The sequence below is a fragment of the Arachis ipaensis genome, chromosome B2, assembly GCF_059453495.1.
Source record: "Arachis ipaensis isolate K30076 ecotype BB chromosome B2, ASM5945349v1, whole genome shotgun sequence".
NCBI classification, from domain to species: domain Eukaryota; kingdom Viridiplantae; phylum Streptophyta; class Magnoliopsida; order Fabales; family Fabaceae; genus Arachis; species Arachis ipaensis.
The window spans coordinates 38,176,558-38,194,667 of NC_142437.1; the positions used below are offsets into that span (position 1 = coordinate 38,176,558).

At 32.2% G+C, this 18,110-nt stretch overlaps 1 protein-coding gene across 1 annotated transcript; it reads right to left on the minus strand.

Moving 5' to 3' along the window:
* Window positions 1-14,328: 14,328 nt before the first annotated feature.
* LOC107625240 (pentatricopeptide repeat-containing protein At2g37310) lies at window positions 14,329-17,334 on the minus strand. The gene has a single exon (XM_016327824.3). The coding sequence runs from the start codon at window positions 17,162-17,164 to the stop codon at window positions 15,179-15,181; it is 1,986 nt and encodes a 661-aa protein (XP_016183310.3). The 5' UTR covers window positions 17,165-17,334; the 3' UTR covers window positions 14,329-15,178.
* Window positions 17,335-18,110: the final 776 nt, after the last annotated feature.

Genomic DNA, 18,110 nt, shown 5'->3' on the forward strand with positions numbered 1-18,110 from the left:
CATTTAATTATGTATTGTTACATTATCAAAATAAAAAAATTAATTTTTAAAAATTTATTATTTAAAAAATTATCTAAATATAGAAAAATTTTATTTTTCTATTTTAAAAGATATTAAAATGATACTCCTTTCTCTTCTATTTATAAAATGTATGTCTCTTTATAACTTTTAAAAAACTTTTTTTTTAATTTATTTTAAATTTTTTGTGTTAATTAATGTTAATTTTATTTATTTTTCAAAAAAATAAATTATTTTTTACAAAAATACCTTTTAGCAAAAGTTTTATTTTTTTGTCATTAAATTTTGCTCACCAAAATATTCTTTAATAAATTATTTTTGATTAATTAAATTGTATTTTTATCAAAATATTTTTTTCTAAAATACCCTTCAATAATTTTTTAATTATTAAACTATGATTTTACCAAAATTTTCGTTAACAATTTTTTTTATTTTACTATTAATTTTTCGATATCAATATATATTATTTTAACATTAAATAAAAAAATCTTACCGCTGTTAATATGTATAACAATTAATATATATTGATATTGAAAAATAATCTTACCAAGATTTTTTTATTTAATGCTAAAATAATATATATTGATATCAGAAAATTAATAGTAAAATTTAAAGTAATTATTGATGAAAATTTTGGTAAAATCACAATTTAATAATTAAAAAATTATTGAAGAGTATCTTAAAAAAATAATTTAATTATTAAATTTTTTAAAAATATTTTGGTAAAATACAATTTAATTAATAAAAAAATAATTTATTAAAGAGTATTTTGGTAAAAAAAATTAATAAAAAAAGAATAAAATTTTTGTTAAAGGGTATTTTTTTTTAAAAATAATTTATTTTTTCTTAAAAAATAGATAAAATTAACATTAGTTAACACAAAAAATTTAAAATGGATTAAAGATGAAGTTTTTTAAATGTTATAAGAGAGAAAAATATACATTTTACAAATAGAAAAAAGGAGTGTCATTTTAGCATATTTTAGAAGAAGAGAGTAAAATTTTTCTAAATATATAATTATATAAAATTTTTTATATTATTAATATTTTAAATTAAATTCAATATAATAATACATAAATGTATTTAGCTATATTAATACAGAAATAAAAAGAGAAACAATAACTAAAAATGCATTGTTGCAGTGTAAATTTCAAAAAGAATGATAATATTATTATGTTTTCAAGGTTTTTTTAATCAGTGTCCTATTTAACCATACCTGTCATGGCAAATCTATTTATTATTTTTTTTACTTAAATAAATTAAACAAAAGAAAAAAAAATAAAGAAACTTCTTAAATAGAGGACAACCTCATTTAAGATTATTCTTAAACTCTTCGAAAAAAAAAAGAAGTTTCACTTGATAAAGTTGTAAATTTATTGCTATTTTTATCAAAATGTCTGTCACTATTAAACAAAAATTAACACACCAATTCTAATATATGATATCCCTTATTTTAAATATCAATAAATCTAAAACCACCCTAGTAATTAATAACAAAGATCAAATCCAAAATCTATTTATCATTGATTGTGCTTCAGTTAATTTGAGACAATTACTATTTGGATTTAGCTGTGCTTCATTTTTCTATTTAGTTTTCCTTTTGTAGACAATGCTTCAGTTAATTTGAGGGGCAGTAAAATCAACCTATTAAAAAGATTTTTATAGTAGTTGTACAGTGTTAATTATTCTTTCTTTATTTACACGATTAGACGAACAACACTTTATAGATAGGTGGGTTCTAGACTTCTAGTTTGGTCATTCAGTGATAAGTGGTTTGAATTTATGATATAACAACCACCCAACACTACTTGAGTTTATATTTTCTAAATTAAGAAAATATGTATAAGTAATAAAGAAGGAGAATAATAATTCTATAATTCTTTACATTAGAAAATCCAAGATTCCTAGTCTTTTGTTATTATACTAATTTATTATTATAGTTGTAGAAACCTAAAAGATTATATATTTTTCAACAAAAATAATTACCTCATTCTTATAAGAGTAATTATCTATTCAAAATTTTTAAAGTCGAATATTTTAATTAATTTTTTATATTTTAAAATATATAAATAATTTTTAATATTTATTTTATTAAACAATACAATATTTTATAATTTGATCTGTTAAATAATAACTGTTATTGTTGATGTGTAATATTAATTCATACACATAGTTATATTAAATATTTACATGCGTGAATTAGACAAATCAATCTCTAAAATAAAATATAAAATAGTCTTCACTAAATTTAAAAACTCTTAAAATAATTTTAAAAAATTTTAAAATAATCTCTTCGATGTTTATGCTTCTGACGAATGTGCCATTGGTTGTGGAAAATCTACACAACAATGGTAATTATTTTTAAATTAATAAATTTTAATTTCCAAAATTTTTGTTTATTTATCTCAAATTTGCTTTATATATATATATATTTTCAAAACAAATTATATATATAATTTTTAAAATAAATTATAAATTAATTTTAAAAAGACATTATTTTTCAAAAAAATTAAATAACTTAAAATAAATGAATTATTATTTATTTTTGATTATACAAGATATTAATTTAATTTAATTTGTAGTATAATATTTTAAAATAATTTCTTAATGTTGAAGAAGATAATGAACTAATTGTTCGAGAAGAGATGAGAAAACATTTAATTTAACATATATTTTTTTAAAGAAACAATTGGAAATATTTGTATAAGTGCTTATGAAGTAGGAGTGACAACATGCACCCTACTCGCAGGTATCCAATCCGACTCCACTCGATCAGGTAGGGTTGCCAACCCAATTTGCAGTGGGTAGGGTAGGATTCTCATGCGGGTCGAATAGGGTGCGAGTTGAGCAGTAACCTACCCGACCAACTCGCACCCTATATATGTATATGTTATATACTTATATAAAAATATGCTTCAAGTGGATGTTGAATCAAAAACCTCTCACTAAATGCAAAAGATACTTAGCCACTAAAAGATGATCATTAATTGATAATTTAATACTTTTTTCACTTAAAAGTCAGTTCTATTTTAAATTATCATCAAGTTATATAATAATGTTGCATCTTTTTTGTAACCTACGGATAGAATTGGGTATCCACGGGTAAGGATAGGGTTAGAATATTCTCAACCCGCGGGTAGAATTAAAGTTGGATCCAAACAATACCCTACCCTACCCATTTCCATTCCTATTACGAAGGCAACACTTTATTTGGAACTTATATGCAATCAGAATCAAGTTATCTCTAAAGTCAAATTTACAAACTTTGGTCAACCATAAGATCAAGGTGGATCATTTACAAAATCTCAATGTGAAACTCTTACTACTACTTTGCATAGGTGAACACTTAATAGTCACATGTGCATGTTAATGTTCTACGCCATCAGTTGTAACGGCCTAGTTTTCGGCAAAACGGAATTATTTCTCGAAAAGCCTAGTTAAAGCCAGCATCTCGCTACGTCCTTAGTTACTAACTAGCGAAGATTTCGTTTTTGAGGCGCTTCGACTAGAAATTTTAAAATTCTGATTTTCGCGGTTAGAGTCGTTTCGACAAGTCAGGCCCGAATCTTGAGAGAATAAAAAATATAATACAATAACCTGGCCTAAAATCTATCGACACTCTATGATGAACTTAGCGATGCTAATGTATCAGCATGGATTTTTTATTTCAAGATAATCACGTTACTAGTATTATTTATACTAATAGCTCATATATTTGCTCTATGAGTATAATTACTAGTGATATAATATATCTAGCTTTAGTAATTATTTCTTTAATATATTTTATTAATTTAGTCGGGTGACTAATCACCCTTGGGATTTGGGCCATGTTGATTCGAGCCACCTCCTGCTTATTTTTCCTCTCTTCGTACATAATCTCAATAACTACCTCCTGCTTCCTTTCTTTTTCTTTTTATGTGATGTTGAAAAGAAGAACAAGAGAGAAAATTTGAAAATTTCATAGTCAGATAGTTTCTGATGTTCGATCCTTTAGTTCTAAATTTTCAATTAAGATTTTAAACCGATTAAAGTGTTAGTCTCTTATTCCTTTTCACAATCGTATTAGATTTGTCAAGGAGAGAAACTTCTTCTTGAACTTGTGATGATAATTCGGTTATCATATATATCATAGTTTATAAGTTGTTTTTGATTAAAAGTTAGGAAAAAAAGCGAGCTAGAAATCGTCAAGAGGAAATCAGTTTTTGTAAGCTAAAATGAAGAGGTAACGTTTGGTAAATTTATTATGAATTGAATGTGTTTTGATGCTTGCCTTATGTTTGATTGTCTGAGGTTTGAAACCAAATGTTTGCATGACGTTTTTAACGTATTCTAATGGTTAAAAATTTGGGCACTGGGCACCCTCCCCTTTGAAGACATGTGAGATTATATGGGCGCTAGGTTCCTAGCCACGCAACATACGTGGGTGCTAGGCTCCCTGTTAATCAAACTTGGGCGTCAGGTGTTGGGCACTAGGCGCTTGCATTCTGTGACAAGATTTCACACTTCGAAGGCACTAGGCGCTAGGCGTGGGCGCTAAGTGCCATACGTTGTGACTTGCGGTGTTTGGTACCCACAATTGGCGCTAAGTACCAAAGCACAATACAACAGAGTTTTGTAAAGAACTAAAGGAATATGTAAATTGGTAAAAATTTAAAAGTGAAAGTGCAATTAGTCTAAAGACTGAAGAGTTTTAATACAATTAACTAAAGCCTAGAGATTAGAACATAAGTAACTAAAGTCTTAAGGTTAAAAGGACATAAAAAAAGAGATGAAAACATAGCAGGCAAATAACTTAAAAGTTTCAAAGAATATAATGCTAATTATAGTAAAAGACATAAAAAGATAATACAAAAGTCTAGATTCTAGGGTTTTCATCATAAAACACCTAGAGAAAGGTACGAGGACAGGACTGTAAATAATTATGGCATTAAAAGGAGAATAGGATGTGAAAGATATTAATAAAAAAAAAAGAGTTATGAAATTAATGAAAGTGGGCTTGGCCTTGAAAAACTTGAGAAAAGCAGAATGTGTAAGCTAATGATTGCATTTAGAAACTAATGATTGTTGATTGAGCCTCTGGTCGAATAATGATTGTTGATTTGGGCCGTTGGGCCAAATATAAAAGACGGGAATGCCCGTGGATTATATTGATTTGCTTTCCAGACATACTTAGCAAGAGTGTTGTTCCTGTAAGGCAAGGTCCCTTATAGAGGTATGACATGCATGCTCAACCAGAGTGATGTTCCTGTAAGGCAAGGTTGCTTACAAAAGTATTACTATAATGTGCGTAGTTTTGATTAGCTCTGGAAATGCCATATCTGGCTAGGTGTGCCGGGTTACGTCGGGAGCAAGTAGAAATCAACACATGAGCTCATGACCTACACTAGGACTAAACACGCGTCATACTTGTTTGCGCATTCTTTTCTGTCATGTATTCTATATGAATGTATGTGTGTTTTTCTGTGTTTGTCTTTTCTGTGATACTTTTTGTATTTTCTGTTTGTTTATTATTTTCTGTACTTTATTATGTTTCGTATTCTCTGTTTACATACCGTTTGTCTAAATGAACAATAAAATGCTAATGAACTTAACTAACAACCATAACCTTAATAAGAACCCCCAAGTTCTTACTCCCTATTCTTTCCTTCAGATGGAGACGGGAGTGCTCTTCTATGAGTTGGACCCTCCGTTCATCTTTGAGGACCCAATGACATTTGGACGTTACTATGTTTTTGGTAGGAAACCTAATGTATGTATGCATGTATTGCGCGATAGGCCCTTTTCACACCCACTAGATAGTTCAGACTTTGACTCGGATATGCCATACAATTTTCCTCTATCTTGGTTACACCCGAACAGCCACGGTCATTCTTTTCCTAGTCCTCTGATACATGCTTATCTTTTACATCCCAGGAGAGGGTTACATCTCAGATCCACCTCCGGACGTCATCATACCTTCGGCACCTCATGCACCTCCTTCACCAGCCGAGTAGCTACAGGCGCAGTTCGGCCCACTAGGCGAAGCGTTAGCTCTAGTGTATGCCAATGGTCTTATACTAGGCTGGAGTAGTAGTTCATTCGGCGGAGCATCTATATCAGAGGATTCAGAAGAGGAGGATCCAGAGGAAGATCCAGAAGAGGAGGAGTTACCATCTTCTAGGAATAGTTCATTTGCAGGAGGAGATCTACCAAATGGCGATATCTGACTTCGGTTAGGGAGACATCAGTTGGTATTTTTGGTGGCATCTTAGTTTAGTACTTTTTAGTTTAGTCTCTCCCTTTTATTAGTGTATAGAAAGAATAGGAGAGTCTAGAAGTGCTAGGGTAGCCCAAGCACCAGTTTAGTAGCTTTTGTTTGGGCTAGGGTCTGAGGATGTCATATATTCATACATGTATATATTTATCTTATGGGATGTATACTGATAGGATCTGTAAATGTACTAGCGTGTGATGATATATGAACGTTCTATTAATATTTTATGCTCATGATGTTGATTACTCCTTGTTATGCAGATTTTTAGTAAATCTGGGTTGGTTCGATCTCTATTGATCTGGGAGCAAAACCTACTCCTCTTATGAATAGCAATTTTCGAATTGTACACCAAAAGATCCCAATTTTGGACAAATAGAGAAGAAAAGGAAAAACTTGAAATGTAAATTAAATTTAAATAACTTGAAATCAAAATTATAGAACAAAGTAAATGACACAAAATTAAATCAAAGCAATAAAATGCCTTCAACAAAGGTTAAATGACTTCGAATTCGAAAGAAAATATAGAAAAGTTAAAGAAGAAAACAAAGACTTTGCATGGAAAATAAATTTGCAGAAAGAGTAAAGATTACAAGGAATTTTAAAGAAATGTAAAAGACATGGAAGGAATCCAACAGAAAAGAAAGCTCTTTGCAAACCAAGAAAGTCACTGAGGATGTGAATGTGCGAGAGTATTTTTTCTGAAAATGAATTCCAACCCTTATTTCTTCCAAGTTATGTCTATTTATAGCCTTTTTCAGGCAATCAGAATTCCTTCATGTGCTCCACATACAAGAAAATCAAACATAATTGTTCCCGCTATAACAAGTGTGATAACCGTCTTCAACTGCCTCAATCACTGGTCTTTCCATTGCTTCGATCATGGACCTTCATTTTCAATTTGCACCTTCGATCAACCTAGCTTGCTCATCGATGATTTCTTTTGATCATCGTAAGCACCTTCTTGACATAGTCCAGACGAATGTCTTCGATTTGTTTATAATCAAATTTAAATTTTTTTTTTAGCCAACAAATTGCTCCCTTGAATTGACAATTCCTTCCTTAAAGAATGTGTCAATTCAATAAAACTTTTTTCTTTTTTTTTTATTTAAAACTAAGAAAACAAAATTTAAATCCCAAAAACATTCGGGATCTCCAACTAACACCAATTTTTGGAAACTGTTCCACTTCATCTCGCACGGTTTTTCATTACTTTCGGGTGATTCATCTCTCCTCAACTCAAAAACCTCTTCAATTTTAACTTATAAATACCACTTTATTAACTTTTAAAACTTTTTTCAGAAATTTTTTCGCATATGAGTGACAGGCCTGCTACCATAGCTACTATGAAGCGCAAAGCAGAGTTTTTGAAAGCTTCAAAAAAGAAATTGAAGTCTTTAAAAACCTCTTCCGCAGCATCAAGCTTAGCAGAGGTAACATAACGAAACTATGTATATGTCTATATTTCACATATTGAACACTGTATTTTAACACCAAAAAATTTTATTTTAGGCCAAACAGTATACAAGCAAGTCTGTCGACTCTCCATCAAAGGATTCAAGCTCAAAAAATTCTCAACCAAACACTGGAAATTTTGAAGTTGATTCTGAAGATGTCTCTTTAAGTTCTTTCGATGTGGCGGATTTTGAAGCCACTAAGGTATTTCATCATTATTACTTGTGTATTATTTTATTTTTAAAAAAAAGGTACAACCCCTTTTATCTATAATGTTTATATACAGGAAGCATCTCCTCCTCCAAAAACATCGATGCTGGCCCAATTATTCATCAACTATCCTTTACATCCTCCAGTACCAATTCGATTCCAACAATCAATGTTGGACCAGAAATAGCAAAGAATGATGAAATAATTTCTTTACAAATTGAAAAGGTTGTTGATCCATTATCGACCACAAATGATATCATTGTGAATATTTCTGTCGACGAGGTCAAGCCCACACCCCTTGCACAAGATCGAATTTCGCATTTGCTTCAAACTGGAGGTAGAGAAGTCAATAACCAAGGCGAAGAAATCATTGATCTTAGCCAAGGTGATGATGTTGTCAGTGAGATTCTTATGATCATGTCAAAGATCTCTAAAGGCAAAGAAACTAAGTTATCAAGTTCCGAGAATAAATCAGTTCATCTAGATCAGAACCCACAAGTCCCTAATCTTCTCGAAACCATACATGATCAAAATATCATAAGAGATCTTATTGACCCTGGTGTTTTCAATCTTCTTCAGAAACTAAAACTTTTGCTTGTCAGTCCTATTGAAGCATGGTTCTTACAAGATGATCTTAATGCTGCTCTTAACCAAATTTTGAGTTTGAATATCTCCACTCAAAATCTTCCTGATCATGCCAAACTACTTGTGTCTTTCATCCACCATACCAAAAAATTTTCTCATGTCAAGACGAACTTGAACTTCATTGAAAAAGTATGAAAGAAATCAAAGATCGAAGTGTCAAGGTGAAAGTTTCTTTAGCTGATAAGATACGAAAGGCATCAAATTACAGAACTTATCTGACTAAGGCCTCTATTGAATTGGAACAACTAATTAACAGAAAAAAAATGAGTTTGAGAAAGAACTTGTTAAAATCAGACTGAACAAAGCTCTTCTTTAAAGGCCTTTCGATAAAGTAACTGTTCGACAAAGAAGTCCTTACTCTATCAAAGGAAAAAGAGAATTTAGATGGTCAAACTCTCCAACACCAGACTGCCGAAAAAGAGCGTGTTCAAGAGCTTGAATTACTTGCACAAGATCGTATTGAGATAAAAGAACAATTGGATCACCTTTTGCAACTTTATGGGGATTGAAGGCTAGGGATACCAAGTTTCTTTAGTAACTGAAGTTCCTCTTAAATTCGTTACTTGAATTCGCATTTGGTATTAATTTTGGTTTTACTTATTACCTTTGTGACATTGATAACGTTTCAAATACTTTTTATTTATCGATTTTATCTCGATTCTAGTATCAATATATTTAATTCGATATGCATTTTCTGAAGATAAATTGATCATTTGAAAAGGTCTCTCTCAATTAGGAGACCACTTTTTATAAACTCTAGATTTTTTTTATCAATTGGCAAAATCACTTTTAAAACTAACTCACCATTGTCAAAAATCTCTTCCTTAACTCGTCGATTATGGATACGAGCTATACTTTTTTTTGGCGAATAAAGTTGTCGAGTGCTAACGATAAAAATGTGTAACTTAAACATTTACTTTCATCATCTAAATGTGTCACTTAAACAATTTTCATTACAAACTAACGATAAAAATGACAAAATCATTGCATTGTCCTAAAGTATTAAAGAACAGAAATTAATTTGACCTTTTTTTTAGAGTAAAAGATAAATCGGCCTCTGACCTTTTTTTTTTCGCGGACATTTTCGTTCCTGACCATTGAAAAATACTTTTAAGTCTCTGACGTCCTTAAAAGTTGGACGGATCAGTCTCTCCGTCCAAATCCCTCCATCAGACCCAAAAGAAAATGCTTGTCATGCGTACGCGTACGCGTCGCCATGAATTCTCTACTTCACCATGAATCCTCCGCTTTGCATACTTTTTTTTTTCCATTTCTTTCAAGCTATTCTTGCATTCAAAACTTTAAATCACTCAAATAAACATATCAAGGCATCGAGTTGGAGAAAATTAAATTAAATTTAGCAATTTAGGGTGTGTTTGGCTTAGCATCTGAAGCATCAAACGTAGGTTTAGTTTTTTTGAAAATTTCACTTTTTAGTTTGGCTATTAACGTAAACGTGGTTCTGCTCGTCAACCCAAGTTTAGCCAAAGCTAAAAATGATGGCTTATGCGTTTACATTTTTATGTTAGATTGAAATTTATTTTCTATCTCCCAATTTTATACTTCATTGTTCATATGATTAATTTTGTTATTTTTTTTATAATATTTTTTTCTCTAGTACTCTCTCATGGATATTATTCTTTTTTATAGAATTCTTATTTTTTTTATATATATTTTTTACCTATTATTTTTTTTATAGAATAATAATAATAAAATTATAGCGTACTAAGTATACTAAAAAAATCTGAATAAAAATATCATAAAAAAATTTTAGATTTATTTCCATTATTGTCAAGATAAATATTTAATTTTTATTACTTTTAGTACTCTCTTTAAATAAAAAATTAATCATAGGTAATAATATAATTATAAACGTTGGATTCCAAAATAATATTAAGAATAAGATTATTGAGAGTACTGGAATAAGAGTACGATGTAAAAAAAATACTAAATTAACATTTTGATGTACAATGCAAGGCTATGATGATGCAAAAAAAAAAAAAAGTCGACGAAAAATGTTAATAACAGTGACTTTTAATTTGAGAGCAGTTTCATCATTGTAACTTTCTTTAATCATGTAGAGGTTGTATCATTCTTACTTTTCTCCCATTAGATGGCTTGATATGTTTATTTGAAGTTTTGAAGGTAAGAATGACTTGAAAGAAATGGAAAAAAAGCATGCAAAGTAGAGAATTCGTAAAGGAATCAATTTTTGCTGAATTCATGGTGACGCGTACGCGTGAGTGGAAAATCTGTAAGTCGACGCGTACACGTGACCCACGCGTACACGTGACAAGTATTTTCCGTTGGGTTTGACGGAGGAATTCGGATGGAGGGACTGATCCGTCCAACTTTTAAGGACGTCAGAGACTTAAAAGTATTTTTCAATGGTTAAAGACAAAAATATCCGCAAAAAAAGGGGTAAGGGATCGATTTATTTATTTTTTTATTATTATTAAGAGACGCTTTATTATTCGAGATAATGATCAATAATCGAATTAAGTGTTCACCTCTTAATTTTTATAGTTGGTTCTTTCCTCTCTGAAAATTACTTTCTCTCTCCACCTAGGTAATGTCAATTATTATTAGACATAGGAAGGAGAATGCATAGGAGTCAAACCCAGAACACAATCTCAACGAGATGTATAAGAGATTAACTATTGAGAAGTAAATTTTTTTAATATATGTGTTGTTGGATAAATAAGTTTAAGAAATTTTCTCATAAAATAATTAGATAAAAAAATTTATTATAAAGTACAATAATTTTCTTTAAAACAATAAAAGAATTAATTTATATGACGAAAATAATTATTAAAATTTTTAAAAAATAAAAATTTATTACAGACTAATTTAAATATTTATTTATTATTTTTCTAATGTTATCACTTATCAGCACATAAAACTTTGGTTGAGCTTAAATAATTATCCAAAAGACACGTTTTACTCTTAATTATGATGGAACATGTAATCTTTATGAATTGATTTTTGGGTCGTTTAGTCCAATACATCTTTTAGAGAAGATTTGATCCTCTACATGGCAGTACCTGACATTTTATCCCCATCTTTCTGTTTGTTTGCGTCAAGATCCACAATGATTTTGCTAATGAAAGCATTAGATGTATATATGTATAAATATAAGATGTACTACTTCTAATTAAGAGATTATAGTAATTGTCTTGTTGCAACACATAAAATTAAAGAAGAGTGATCATATTAAGATGCAGCACGAAAACAGTGTATTTGGAGGAGATTTTTATTAGTCTCTATCAACAATTGAGACTCTCTCAATAATGATATAATAAATTATTAGTGCTTCAACAAACATTCTGTGGTACATAATGAATTTATGATTGAAGAAAAATATATATGTTGATTTGTGAGATTATAATAATTGAGATGTAAAGAATTAGTAGAGCAAAATTGCCATTGAAATAAGATCAACTAGAGGAAAAAACACCCTATGATTTTTATAAAATTTTAAAAATTCGAATATAATGTGCTTTACTAAATTCATACCTTTGAATTCAATATTAAAAAAACTTTGAATAATTTTTTATACTTATAAAACATTTGTTTTTTTTTTTTAATTTTACTCTAATAAAATTTAAGAAGTTTTAATTTTAATTTCTATTTTTAATTTACACAGATAAATAATGATGTGACAAATTAAATACTGATATAATACGTCTTATTGTATTATTTTTTCATTCTATCACGTATCATTTAACTTATCACTTCAGTCCTTAACATATTAAACTAATAATAAAGACTAAAACAAAATTTTACAAGAATCGAAATCAGAAAAGAAGTATTTTTATAGAGAAAAACCACTTAAAATAATATTGCAAAATGGCCTTCAATTATCTAAACTAGTGAAAAATATACGGGTGTTATGGAGAAGGTACTAACCATGGTGTGACACTGTACTTGTCGGGGATTGAATAGAATGAAGTGGGAGTATTTGTCCACATGTTATTGTCAAAGTGCATGCACGCTTCTTCATTCTTATGCTTTTCACTATCTCTTTCAAGCATTATCTCTCGATAGATTTTCCATAATGGCAATAAAACAAACAGAAGAGAAAGTTCCACCCTTGGCCAATGTCCATGACTTGTTCCTTTTGTCACCTTTAAAATACAATAATGCAAATTCCGGTGAATAGATGTAGATCAACTTGGCAATTTTATACCTTCACAATAGCTTTCTAGGCTTCTCCCACCGCCCTTCACTTTCATGAACAAAGTCTGATTTCAATGCAGCTCGTAATTTCTTATAATTGTAGGAAAGGATAAATTACTCGAATGTCTTGAGATTTGACATATTTAACGCGATTCAGCTTCACTTCTATTCTTTAAACTAAACACTCTTTTAAACGTAACACTACCCTCTTCAAAAATAAGTTTAGAGGAAAGCAATGTTACTTTTGGTTGCTTACTAAATCTCTTAATCCAACAGGTAAAGGATTAATTCGTCATAGATCTAAATTTTATTTAAAGATTTATTGTTGGTCAATGAATTATTGCATGTACAAGACCAAATTCGAATTTTTGATACTTATTTAAATAGATGAGTGAGCTAACTATTTAACTAACCTAGGTTATGATTAGTTGCGATGTTATTTGAATGGATAAAGGAGAGTTACGCTTAATTTCATCAACTTCGCATAATTTACCAAAGCAAGCCAATTACCCTTTATCCAGGTTTAGAAGGGATATATTGCACTTTCTATGATTACTATGGCCATTCTCATTGCACATGCTGATTTCTTAATGCAACTAGGGGTGTGTATGGCCCGGCCCGGCCCGAAGACCCGGCCCGCTCCCGAGCACTTTAAGGGCTAATTTGGTGTGATTTTATCGGGTCTAGGGCCGGGTATGGGTCTCAAAAGTAGACCCGGTCATTATTTCGGGTCGGGTCCGAGCCATAGCTCGGGTCACCCGAAATCGGCCCGGTGGCCCGGTCATCATACACAATTAATATTTTGTGTTATTAGTGATGGATGATGGCTATTATTATGTGAAATTTAAGTATTGTAAACCTTAATATTTTGTGTTATTAGTCATTATATATAAGACTATAAGTTAATGTTTTATGTTTAAAATGCATAAGACTTTAGACTAATGCATAATTTTGTGTTATTTGTATTGATTTAAATATTTGGTGTTATTAGGCAATATTAGTATTGATTATGGTTATACTTTAATTTTAGAGAAGAGTTACTTCTTATTATATTTTTCTAAGTGAATTTTACCATGTCAAATAATGGTTGTAGTCTTGAAAATTTGGATATTTTTACATGCTAACTTACAAGAAGGTATCAAGGTAATATAATGTTAACGGCCCGGTTTTCACCCGGTTTTTACCCGGTATAATTGTGGCCCGAAAGTGTATAGGTTTCATCGGGTCTAGGATCGGGTTCGGGTCTAACAAAATGGCCCGATATATATTTCGGGTCGGGTCTGGGTCACATCAAACCCGGTTTCACGCGACCCATGCACACCCCTAAATGCAACTAATGCTTCACCACCATAGTAGTCATGTTTCATGTTTGTTATGGAGAAAAAGAACATTTCTTTGCTACGACTAAAGCAAAAGATATTTTACTAATATTGGGGGTGCCTTTTGTTCTGGTACACTATACAGGATGCTTTACTAGCAAGAAAACTATTTTCGAGACAAGAATGAATGGGATAAAGATGTGGAGAAGGTGGAGGCAAGAGAATTAGTCCCCACAATAATAATAATAATAATAATAATAATAATAATAGTATTAGAGATAATGAAACAATTATGCTTCCATGATCCATCATTAAGTTACAACTGGCTTTGTCGAAAGCAATGCACTCTGCATCCCGAAGTATCATCTGACCAATTTGGTGATCCCCTAATAAAAGTGGGTCCTATATATGGAGCCCTTCTCAACAGAAAGCGCCTCCCTTTTTGCTAAATGTTAGGTCCCCATCTCATCTTTCCACACACAATTTCGAACTAAGCATTCATGTTGGTATCAATGTGTTTCACAGTAACCAAGAAATCTTTTCAGGATTCTCTGCTAACTTTGAAGCCCAATTGCTTTCTGTACCCAATAAATCTGTCGAACTTGTAATACCAAAAGAAAATCTCTCGAATTTGTATCTCTGATCTGAAATTGCGGCAAGCTTTTACCTTAGGTCTAAACTTGGTACAAAAGAAAAGGGGAAAAAAATTTCTGTGTATTCTACTTGAGTCTGTCTCTGAGCAATCTATCAACTTGAAATACCTGACTCTAGTTATTAACAATAAAATCTTAAATATTAAGTGAAGAACTATGAATATATGAATCAAAGATAAGACCTTTAACCTCTTTGTACACCAAATAGCAAGATTAAATAGGTGCTATGCTGGTGCTCAGTGATTCTAGCATTTTAACCTCTGTTTGTCTTCTCAGTTGTGAGGTGTACAGGAAGTACTCAGCAGCCATAAATTTTCTACTAACACTTCATAGAAAGGAGAGTAAACCCTCATCTAGAGAATCCAGGAAAGCATTACTTTTTTTCTGGGTAGACAAGTACTGTTTAGTTTCTGCACTAATCTATTTAACCACAAATTAACACTTAATTGTTAACCAAAAGAAGTCTCAGAATCTAACTCATCCCGCAGAGCATATCCTTCTTCCCTCATCAAACTAAGCAACCCTTCCAGCAATGCATAGATCTCATCAGATCTTTCATTTGATACATCCTTGGCAATGAAGCTTATTAGCCCTCTACTTGTTTCAATCCAGCTACTTCCACGGATCTTCTGTAACCCGATTCCTTTCAGTTTTTCCCTGACATCATCAGCTTCTTCCCATCTCCCATAACGTGAATATAGATTCGCCATAATTATGTAATTTCCAGTATTTTCAGGTTCAATCTCAAACAAATGATCACACACAAACTTGCCCATTTCTACGTCACCATAAACAGAAGCCCCATGTAACAACGCACCCCAGACTTTAGCACTTGGCTTAATTGCCATTTTGGAAATGAAATCTGCTGCCTCTGAGAGCTTCCCAGCTCGACTAAGAACACTCACCATACAAGCATATTGTTCCATCAATGGCTGAATTCCACAATTTGATGGCATTGAATTGAAGATATCCCAAGCTTCATCTACTAATCCAGAATGAGCACAAGCTGTCAATACTGCAGTTATTGTAACTGGATCAGGCTTAATTCCTTCATCTAGCATCCGAGCATAGAGGCCAAGCGCCAAACTAGCATCTCCATGAGCAGCATAAGCCGTTATAACTGCGGTCCAAATTATTAAGCTCCTGCTTTGTGATTGATCAAAAACCTTCTGTGCCCCATGGATAAACCCTAGCTTTCCATAAGTATCAATAATTGCAGTTGCAACATATATATTTTGAACATAATTTCTTCTAACAGCATAAGCATGCACCTCTTTCCCTCCTCGCAGGTTTGAGAAGTATGAAAAAGATGGAAGAACGCTAGCAAGCGTGACAGCATTCGGCCTTGAACCAGAAGCCTGCATTTCTTGTACCAAATCCAATACCCTTTCATACTGGTTATTCTGAACCATACCTGAAATCACAGCATTCCAATTACTCAACGTAGGCCTTGCCATTTCTCTGAAAACAGCCATGGCTTTATCAACAAACCCATAAACCATGTACCCTGAAATCATTGAGCCATAAGTAACCTCATCCTTCTCACTCATTTCATCAAACAGTTCTTGAGCATAATCTAAACTACCGCATTTAGCATACATGGCAATCACAGCATTGCAAAGCAACATGTCCATCTCCATTCCACTGTCATTCACCATTTGGTGAACCTCCATTCCAAACACAAGATCCCCAGACTGTCCACAAGCCTGCATCACACTCGCAACCGTAGCTGCATCCGGCACACCCAACATCTCCAAATACAGCCTCTTACACTCTTCATAGAACCCTCCTTGCGAATACCCCGAAATCATTGAGTTCCACGACACAGTATCTCTCTCCGGCATTCCGTCAAACACCTTCCGTGCAAGTACAACCTGATCGCACCTCGAGTAACACGTAACCAAAGCATTCATAACAAAAAGATCTCTGTCCAAGCCGCCTCTAATAACAAAGCAGTGAACCTCTTTAGCCGAATTTGAGCTACAAAACAACGAAGAAAGCGCCTTCAAAACGCACGATATGGTGAAATTATCAATGCATACGGTGTGGGTAAAAGAAAAGGTGTAAAAGAGGTCTAGCGTTTTATGGAACATGCCGTTGAATGAGTAGCCCATGAGCATTGCGTTCCAGGAGAAGGAGTTCTTGCTCGGTATTTCGTCGAACACCTTGCGTGCATGGTGCATGAGGTTGCATTTGGCATAGAACGTAACAAGCTTTGAGCCGAGGAAGTTATTGGGTGTGATGGAGAACAGGAAGAAGCGCGCGTGGAGCTGCTTGCCCTGGCGGAGGAGGCGGCGGTCGGCACAACGCTGTATGGCGGCGCCATAGGCAGCAATGTCGACGCCACCGTGGTGATTATGGCGGAGTGTTTGTCGGATGGCGGCGAAGTGAGTTTGATTGGTCAGAGGGAGCGCCAAAAGGTTGCTGATTCTCATTCATTTGTTTCGTAACGAGCTTTACCCCCGCTTTCCTTCGATCTAGTTTCCTTCCTCCCTTTTTTCAAATTTCGTAGGGGAATAGGGGAACAAATAAATAAAGGGAAATGATTATTTTGGTTCAGTAATGGAGAAATCTGAATCGGGTCTCTAACGGTTGAAAAATTTTAAATGTCTTATTCCAGTTTTGAAAAATAATACTTAATTTAGTTTCTGAATTTATATACAAATCTTAATTTAGTTTTTAAAATTTTAATTATCTTTATTTAGTTTCTAAATTTTGTAAACATGATTCATATTAGTTCTCGAAATAATTTTTAATGTATAAACGTTAATAGAATGCTGTCATGAATAGGCAGATGCCACGCTAGATTCTGTAAAATGATGTTGTTTTAATTTTGACATTCAAATAACCCATAAACAACATCATAAGTGGTGTTTATTGAAATTTTACCTAACAAAACAAGTGATGCGAAATCATTTTTGAGTTATTTGAATACCAAAACCAAAACTACGTCATTTTACAAGTTTCAGTGTGGCATTTAATTGTCCATTTCAACGCTCCATTAACATTTTTGAACTAAAAATAATCTCAGGGACTGATGTGAGGCACATTTATAAAACATAGAAAGTTAAACCCAAAATAGTCTCTGAGATTGACGTTGTGTACTAAAATCGTCATTGAGATTTCAATTGGACCAATTACATTCCTGAGATTGAGAAAAGTGCACCATATTAATCCGTGATCCATTTTTCATTAACGACATGATGACATGGCTTGATGATGTAAATTGTAAGTGACATGTGTCACTCTATAATTTGGCCACATGCAATGGTATGATGATGTGGTGACCAGTGACACATGGCATGCTGACATGGATGATTGTGTCACGTGTCACAATGTTATTTGGCCACGTGTCCATTTGTGCCACGTGTCACAACAGTA

What these genes read in the sequence shown, in the direction of transcription:
- LOC107625240 (XM_016327824.3), bottom strand. Translation starts at nt 17,164, where the DNA reads ATGAGAATCAGCAACCTTTTGGCGCTCCCTCTGACCAATCAAACTCAC.